Source organism: Phalaenopsis equestris, unplaced genomic scaffold (genome assembly GCF_001263595.1).
Source record: "Phalaenopsis equestris unplaced genomic scaffold, ASM126359v1 Scaffold000413, whole genome shotgun sequence".
In the NCBI taxonomy this organism is placed as follows: Eukaryota; Viridiplantae; Streptophyta; class Magnoliopsida; order Asparagales; family Orchidaceae; genus Phalaenopsis; species Phalaenopsis equestris.
In genome coordinates this window covers 83,045-92,615 of record NW_018164854.1, presented here as the reverse complement: position 1 = coordinate 92,615, position 9,571 = coordinate 83,045, and the positions used below count along the sequence as shown (strand labels likewise).

Here is a 9,571-nt window from a genome sequence, read left to right as displayed (position 1 = left end):
GGTGGCCCCACCCCGTGTGTCCCCCCCCCCCCCCTCTCGACTCTTCCTCTTCTTCACGTGGTCGCTCGACCTTTCGGCTCTCCAATTGCAAGGGCCAAGCTGGCCGACTCTTCTTCTTCTCGAGGTTCTACCGTCTCCCTCTTTACTGTGGCGATTATTGTCTCGTTGTTTGATTCGCTTACCAATGAGGCTGGTTGGTAGTTGTCTCATTCTCTTCTCTGCCTATAAAATAGCTTCTTAATGTACTGTTTTGGGTTGTTGAAATTTTTTTGAGAAAGAGAGGCTGGAGGAGTGTTTTTACTGTCTGAGGCTTTAGGAGGAGAAGTTCTGCCGAAATTTCTTCCTAGCTATATTCTTGTGCGCTGGGAGTTCAAAGCATTCTTGGGTTGTTGTTTTTTGAAGCTTTTAAGAAGAGAAGCTTTGCCGAAGTCCTCTCTAGACTAGATTCCTGTGTGCTGGGAGTTTGAATGATTTCTTATTTGCTGTTTCTCGAAGCTTTTAGGAAGAGGATTGTTATAGGAGTGGTTTTCTTGAATATGTCTTATAGTTTTTGTTTTAAGTCTACATTAAAAAAATATTCCCCTTCTTTCCTCTATTCTGCACTATTTCGAATGGCATCCAAACATATTTATTTTCTCTACTAAAGCATGTGGAAGCAAGATTTGGGCTTGTTCTGAAATTTAAGCATGAAATAGTTCCTAGAAAAATCAAAATGTAGCATGATATGGTTGCCTTCTTTTCTTTTTTATGCTCAAGTTACATGGAATGCATGTTATGGAAGTTTTAGTTGTTATTCTATGGAATACATGTTAGAAAGAAAATGCAAGGTTGAAGTTCCTTTTTTATACTTATCCAAGTGGATGTTGGAATTAGTTTCAACGCTGGATGACATGTTGGCTCTAAGGATTCATGCATACTTATATGTTTCCTGTTATTTATTCCTATTTGAGACATATGCTAGCACAATATTTTGAGATATCAGGTTCCAAGGGGAAATTTTCTCTGTTTTTGGCCCATTTGAAGGGCTCAGTTTTGGCTCTGTTAGATTGGAATTATTGATAAAAATATTCTCTGTTTTGTCCTTATGTTGGGCTCGGTTTGCCCATGTGATGGTTTGGTTTTGGCTTCATGTTAGCTGGAAATTGTTTTTTTTTTACCCATTTGGATAGGTTTGGTTTTTGGCTTCATTTTGTATCGAATACTAGCTGGGAAGTATAGCTCTGTTTTGCCTTTCTTGTCGGCTCGATTTGGCCTGCGAATTGGGCTCAATTTTTGCATAAGATTTGACTAATATGTTACCTGGAAATTGCATTTTGTTTTGACCCATTTGGATAGGTTTGGTTTTTGGCTTCATTTTGGATTGAATACTAGCTGGGAAGTATGGCTCTGTTTTGCCTTTCTTGTGGGCTCGATTTGGCCTGCGGATTGGACTCAATTTTTGCATAAGATTTGACTGATATACTCCTTTTGTTGAGCTTTGTTTATCTGTCATGACCTTTTTTTTTATTTGTGCTGCCCCTATGTTGCGCTCGGATTGCCCCTATGCTGGGCTCGGTTTGCCCATATGCTGGGCTCGGTTTTTTCTTATTTGGCTTGAATTTCTGCTAAAAATGCTGATTTGTTTTTCCCCACTTGGTGGGTGAGGTTTTGGCTTAAACTGTATTCTTTTCTCTAGTCTTTATATCGGGATTACTCGAATTTGAAACAGGGAATTGGTTTGGCTCAAAAGCTTATCTGTTGGCTCCCATTTACTGGGTCTAGGTGAGTTGAAACTGTGTTTTTTTTTGTCCCACCTTGTGGGCCCGGATATGCCTATTGTGGTTCCATGTTTTGCTCTTCTTCATGGGCTCGAGTTTACTGGCCACGGTTTCCTGTCTTGCCTTTGCTGGGCTCGGTTGGGTTGGAAATTCTTGATATAACGTTCCTTTTGTGATTTTTATTGGTAATCAAGTTTGTCATCCCAAAATTCAAGAATTTCAATATCTACCTCTATGTGGGGATGTTTGATACAAGTAGACTAACTCACTATCATGTCTCATGTGATGAAAAAGGTTTTAGTCCTAATGATCTATAAGGGCTTGTACATTCACTCTCTTATGTATATCAAAACAACAATACTTAAGGTGTCTTTCTTTTATTGTCTCTGTCCGTGAGTTTAATCTTAGGGCTGGTTTGATCGTTTTGTGGTCCCTGGCGTGAGCATCCTAGTGTCCTATTTGGTTGTTCTCTGCTGCCCCTGGCTGTGAGCCTTCACATGTAGTTCCTTTATGTTAAATGTGATTATTTTGGGACTTTTTTTCTCCTCTCTGCCCTTGATCGTGAGCCTTACTGTTGCGATTTATGTTGTGTTTGATTTGGACTTAATTTTCTTTTTATTTCCCTGGCTATAAGCTTTCTCTTGTGACTCTTTTGTGATTGAAAAATGGTTGGTTCAAGCTTAAATAACAATGATATCTTTTCTGCTGCCTCTACCCGTGGGCCTGTTCTGTGGTGGCTTTTCTCTTTTCTTGGCCTTACCCGTGAGCTTAAAGGGTAGAGGCCTTCCTCTTGCTGCCCCTACTCGTGGGCCTGTTCTGTGGTGTCTTTTCTCTTTTCTTGGTCTTACCAATGAGCTTAAAGGGTAGAGGCCTTCCTCTTGCTGCCCTTTACCCGTGAGCCTTACTGTGGAGGTTCCTTGGTCTGTGACATAGTTGGTTCGGGTTTGGCTTTCTTCTACTGCCACTGCCCGTGAGCTTTGTCCTATTTACTGTCTTAAATTGTGATTTTATGTTGAAGCTTGGTTGTGTATTTAACGATTTCTACTTGTGGGCTTGCTGTGAGGCTTGGCCGCTCTCTTTCCTGGCCTTATTCATGAGCCCCTGCTCTCTTTCCTGACCTTACCCGTGAGCCCTTGCTCTCCTTCCTGCAGTTACCCATGAGCCTGTGGAGGATTATTCAAGTTCATTTTTGTCCCGGTAGTAAGCACTTTTATATTTTCTAAATTGGTGCTACATTTATATAATTGTGGAAAGCTTCTAAAAAGGGATGGAATTAAATGGATTGGATACTAGTATGGTTTTGAGGATTTAGAAAGTTGTTCCTATGGATTATTCTCCTTATTTTGGGATTTGAAAGCCTATAAAATTGCCATTTGGAAAAGTGTTTGGAGATTTAACATTAAAGCTTGGAGAACATAAATACTATATTCGGGTTCAGGCATGGGTGTGTGAGTGCATATAAGTGATGGAGCCATGGGCACAGTCTTATGTTAATTTTGGGCCCATTTCAATCTATTTGAAACAAAAATTTGGAGATGATATCCTTCTTGGGTTGATCCAATTATATAAAATTTGAGAAAATGATATCTTCTGGATTGATTCAAGGATCTTGGACTCTCTTTTTCAAATCTTTTTGTCACAATTTTGAGGGTTGTTTCACCCTTTATCTTTTCGACATTTTGAGTGGATCAATTCCTCATCTCTCTCATCCCCATTTTTATTCTTTTTTTTCCTTGATTCTTGTTCAGTTTTCTAGGCTTATGTCTGACACATAAGCACTCATATATAACATTTTGTTATATACGAAATCATCAAGCAAGGTCGCAAGTATGTCGATTTTGTTTTGGGGCTTAGGGTGATGATGACAAAGACACGCCGGTGGTAGAGCAGAATGATATCTCATCCTACAATATCAGGACTCAATTCTGGGACTTAATGAACTGTAGAATGAAAGTATCATTTACCGACACAAGACTAGCGGGGGACTCGTACCTTCTTAGGTTGTCGGTGGACCTACGTCCGATGACGTGATCGACTCGTGGACAACTATTCATTTTTTCAAAATTGATAAAACAAGTTGATAAAAACAGATACAATATTTTTACTACAAAATTGATACAATTTTCCTTTTGTATGCTAGAAATATGTGTGCATGCTAAAATTTAAATTTTAAATGTGTTACAACTTGGTTGTCCACTTGTTGATTACCGATACTGGACTAAAGTGTACCCTCCTAAGTTAGGTTCAGTAAGGCACCCTTCGAGTTGAGTGGCGGGTTTTATACATACGAGTGACCGATAGTAGCTTTCGACGTCCTTCGAGTACAAATATATCCTTTGAGCCTAGCCCCGACCCGAGTGATAGCGATCCTCTCTTTTCAGCTTTTTCATAAGTTTTATTGGATTTTGGACAAAGCACTCGTGGTCTCTTTTTCTCTTGGGATTTTCCCATAATTTTGATGGTTTTATTTGAATTGCTATTCGTCAATTTTCCCGGGTCTTCTGTTGTGGGTTATTTGTCGATTTTCTCGAATTTTTTCAGGCAATGTTTTTCTTTTGTTTATATAGTGAATACTAGTTCGCTTATAGAAGCAGCAAGTCTCCCAGATATACATGTTCGATTTACATTACAATATTTTATTTCACAGCATGTTATATTGTTCTCCCAGCATGTTATACTGTTTTTTTTCTTTACTGTACATTATACTGTCTTTTTCTTCTATATTGCATGTTTAATTGTTTTGTTACACATTATATCTTAGTGTAAGAAAACCTAGTGATTACATATACCTATAAGATTGACATCAAACCTGAAGTTGCTACGACGAAGAACTTGGATCGAACATCGTGGACAGCATGAATAGGACATACAGAGGAACCACTTCAAGATGGATTTATAACATCAAAACACATTCATATCACCGAACACTTTCCTTAGTTTAAATAACAGTCCATAGGATTTCGAGGTGGTTTGCCTAGCGCAGCATAAACCCTCACATATCACTTTTGGGTCTTTGCACAATCCTATTATGCAATTATAAGTCCTAACACTTTAGGATCCTGAGGTTATTGTACGGTACAGTGTAAATTCTCCTATCTTTCTAGGTTATTTGCACGATCAGATATCGTGCGGATATAAGTCCTAAATTCTAAATAAATCGCAGGATTCAATATTAAATAACATTATTTCAAAAATATAAAGTCAAACAATAGGATAGTTGGGAAATCACTGGGGTTTTCCCTGAATCTGTGAAATTCCTTACTTTTCATTCCTTGGATTCCTTTAAATAACTGCTCATATTTTGAGTCACTCCCATTAAATTTTCTCATGTCCAATTTTGGAAACCTAAACTTTGAAATTTTGAAGGCAAAACCACTTATTTAAATCGAGAGTTTTCTTGAATGATCCCGATCATTTAAGATATAATTAACTATAAGTACTTGTCTCTACAGGGAACTTGGAACCCAGGTAAAATAAATTCTATCTAATCTTTATATTAGATAGGAGAACGTATTAGCCTCATATAAAATATTTTGCAGACCAAAAGGATGTCACAAATTCTTTAGATTAGGTGATTGAGCCTATTACAAGTGATATATTTATTCTTCGGGATAAGTGTATTATTTGTGGTATCGCACTCAGTCATCCAAACTATTCAAAATGTGGAACTCGTTTGGTCTCATCTATTTTAAAATTAAAATGTTACTTTCAAAGATCATATTTACATCAAAACTATTTTCATATCTTACAAAATTATTCCTTTTTCAAAACCAGAAAATTAAAACGGCCGACATGCCTACAGCAGCTAGAGTTGAATAGCCAATGCCAATCAATTCTTCCAAGGTGCCTATATAACCACAATCACCAGATATTAATTATTGAAACATCAAAGATCGAATTAATAACATTATGCCACTTACAAAAACAATAATGTGAAATGCATATACCATCCATAGTGGCATGCTTATTCTGACACTTCTAAGCAAAATTTAAAACTTCTACGCAAGAAACATGTGGAGATAGATTACTCCCTCATTAAAGAATACAGCAAATAACATGACACCAAGGCTGATTAACAAATATAAAGCATGCAACCAATTGCATTAAAAATCTAAGGATGTTAAGGAACAGCAAACATGAATGTCAGAAAAAAAAAAACACAGAATAATACTAAATGGAGTGAGAAAGAGAAAACACAGGAACTGCTCAATGAAGGATGATAGGAGGAAAAAGTCAGTAGTGGGAAGCAAAAAGATTAAAAAGAATGGTAAATGTATCCCAGTTCATGCAAATTGTGGAGAAACTACGTAAAGTACAATCCAATTATTTGCCTCAGCTCTAACAATTGGATACAGAGCACGGTCTTTTTTTTTTCTTCTTTTAAGGATGAGAGATTTTAGCATCTAACATGTATAGAAAATACAGGCCCTGAAAACCCATCAAATTGAGACATGTAATATAACTTTAAATAACTAGATATATCTTGTACAAAAAATGCAACATTGAAACTGATCAAAACAATCAATAAAAAAAGAGACAAAATCCATATTATTGTTTTACAACTCCATTTCAATAACCACTGACGTGTTTTGGACGTACAAAACCTAAAATACATTTCCACAAACAGCAGTAAAAAAAAATTTGCAAGAGCAGCTGCATTTTTTATGAGTTCCATTGCATAGATGCTGTGTTAAAGTAGATAAGGATATTAGAGCAGCATGATAGAACAGCTGTTAAAATTTCAGGAAGTTGAGACACCTTTGCTTCATGTGAAAAATAAGAGAGAATTAAAATTAAAGCAAAAGACACTGCATATATATATAGAGAGAGAGGAGGCCATTCAAGCAGTTTACCTCAAGGGAAGCACCAGAACCATAAGGAGATCGAAGTTTTCCATAATGCTGACAAGAAATTTTTAGCAACGAAAGAAGTAATTTCACCATTTTCCCCTTCTTTGGGTCCGCCACAGAAGACTCGCAATGCAATATGCTCTCATCTATCCATTTGTACACATCCTTTGTAGAAGCATTCCCACCAACAAGCGGCCCTGGACAGGAATGTTGAGATAAAGAACAGAAGTAATCACCTACAGTCTCAGCCTTCTCCTTCACAACTTCAATTAAGTTGAGAATTGAGACAGCAGCCTCTGAAGTTTCCTTCAAAAATATGCATAAACATGATGGTCAATTTGTTTGTTCTTCCAAATACTTGAAAAGAATGAAGCATTCATTGATTCAAAAAGTTTAAGGTGGAAACTATCACCTAAAACTATCACCTAAAATTAAGCCAAATAAATACGCCCTGAAACTCACCATGTTATTATAGCTCACTTTCATGCCAATAGCATTGGGATCTTTCATGACTACAAGCTTCCCACCAAATCCAAAAGTAACCAAGGCATGTGGAGGACGACCAGCAGACGATCTCCCTTCATTGCCAGTATAAGAGGTATGAGAATACAATGCACTTTGAAAATGCTGTTCATGATAGTTAACTGACTTTTCTTCAGCATAAAAGTTCTGAGAAAAATGTGACTGCAGACTTTGCTCAGCTTTGGGCGGATTAAACTGGTGCATCTGTTCAGCTGGGGAAAAATTCTGAAATCCAGTTGAGCCTGTACTATTGCTGTAAACAGTAGTTTGAACAGTATCCCAGGAATTAAAACCCGCTTTCTGAGACGGGTAATTCATTTCCTGCAACTTAGGGTCATAAAAATTCACTGCCTGTGGGTTTGCTGAAAAACTCATTTTGCTTTTATCATTGACATCAGACTGATGAATGCTATGTTGAGCAAAATTTTTAGTCAAAACATCCCAAGACTGCGCCATGTTTTGGTTGCTTTCACCTTGCATGGCATTCTGTTCCAGTGGACTAACGTCACCATAAAAACTAGAACTCCCTTCTCCAATGAAGCCGTTACTACAATTGTTCATATCTCCGCCCTGGCCTTGAAGTGAATGGGATGTCTGCTCAATGCTTTGAGTATATGAATCAAGTGTAGACCATTGCTGAGTAATTGTGTCAAAATACCAACCAGGATATTGTGGATCAAATATCATATTTGGAGGGTAACCATTGCTACCTTGAGAATAATGATTCCAACTGGATACGACACTTGTTTTGCAATCCTCAGCTACTCCTCCAATCATTAAACTTGAACTTTGTTGGGAATAAGAGACCTCTGCAGTCTGGCCTGAGATGAACCCACTACCATCTCCTAGGAGATCTTCGTTAAAACTTTCTTGCACATTTACATTGGATGTGTTGTAATTATCAGATTGGGCAGTCACTGCGTCATTATTATCTACTTGGGACCACTGCCCGGTGCTGGCATCAAACTTCCAACCCGGGTAAAGGTTTTCCCAGTATTTAGGATCATTAGCTTCGGTTGAATGTCCATTGTCGGTGCCATAAATATTGAAATCTTGTAGCTCGGTTGAAACCAGATTCATGCCAGAACTAGGAACTGCCATGTCAGTATAATTAGAGTTCAAGCCACCATTGATGTTTGTATGATTGGTGGAAGCTTCTGAATTTTCTACTAAGAAATCTGAGAAGGGTTCAAACCCGCTAAAGCTAAATTCCTGCGAATCAGAGCAGAATGCACTCCACTGCACCTCCTTGACCCCTGCACACTTCGATCCGCTACTTCGCTTCACAGATGCATCCGATGATTTAACATCTGACTTCATCTCTGAGGGACCTTCTGTCCCAGCTTCAATTGATAAAGGAGAGGATATCACATGTGTAGCCTTCTGCTCGGAAACGGTGGTCTCAGCTTCGGGAGCACCTAGAAATAGATTCGATGATTCGACATAATCCATCAACTCTGTTCCCTCTTTCGGAGCTTTGGACTGTTGACTGGTCCTTTTCCCGAGCTCATGCTCTTCAACAGATGAAACCCTAGTATCATCCGAATCCTCCAATGATATTCTTTCATCTGTTATCCCCGTCCCCAATAACGACCGGTCCATTTCGCTAGATCCTTCACGTAACCCAGTCACACCGAAATCATCCTCCACCAGTCTGTCGAAGAAATCCTCGTCCGTCTGATCCTCTACCGGAAGCGTAGCAAGAGACGCCATAAAATCGAAGAATAATAATACCTAAGCTCAGATTCCGTCCACCCTCCCCGCCTCGCACTACACGAAGGGAAAAACAGGATAAACACCCTCCGCTCAATCTCAACCCTCAAAATCCAATGAACTCAACCAAAACAAGCTGATCACTATTGCACATCCCCCAAATCCCTCCCATAACTAAAAAACCAATCTCTCAGCAGATCTCCAACTCCATCCACCTGAAATTAATCTAGGGCTTCGCAGTTTTGCTCGAATCTGAAGCATAAATCCCAAAAAATAAAAAGAGGAAGAGCGAGAAAAACTGACGATCAATCTGAGAAGGAACTTACCGACGAAAGAATTACGAGCAGAGATCAGAGGTGAGAGAACTCGGATCCAGCAAGACAATCATAAATAAGCATCAGTAAAACCCTCGATCTCGAAGCAGCCGACAATCTTCAACCCGCCGAGGGCTCCAAGATTTCTCACCTCCACCCCTCCCTTCCGCTTCCTCCGGTTTTTAACTGTCCTCTCATTTCTTTTTTATTAAATAAAACAAAAAAAAAAAAAATTACAGCAAGGGAGGGGTGGGATCAGTGAGATTGAATAGTTTAATTTAATTTATTCCAATTTTATTTTTAGTCCTGTGATTTGCATTAACCTCATTATATTCGAATATTAGGCATTTGGCCTTTAGCATTTGGCATTTGGTAAAACTGTAAATATATTTTTGTTTGGGAATAAAAATGTTAT

The 9,571-nt window shown here is 38.4% G+C and overlaps 1 protein-coding gene across 2 annotated transcripts in view; it reads right to left on the bottom strand.

The window, feature by feature from the left end:
- LOC110027076 (protein transport protein SEC16A homolog) overlaps positions 1–9,330 on the bottom strand; it is a 17,975-nt gene extending 8,645 nt beyond the window's left edge. The window contains exons 1-3 of one of the 2 annotated variants that reach the window (XM_020728352.1): positions 9,169–9,330; positions 7,070–9,094; positions 6,611–6,913 (exon numbers count right to left, since the gene is read on the bottom strand). In XM_020728352.1, the coding sequence (XP_020584011.1) occupies positions 6,611–6,913; positions 7,070–8,842 (2,076 nt within the window). In that variant the 5' untranslated portion in view covers positions 8,843–9,094; positions 9,169–9,330. The remainder of the gene's footprint in view (positions 1–6,610; positions 6,914–7,069; positions 9,095–9,168) is intronic. The other variant, XM_020728353.1, reaches the window with a different exon arrangement.
- Between the last annotated feature and the right edge of the window lie 241 nt (positions 9,331–9,571).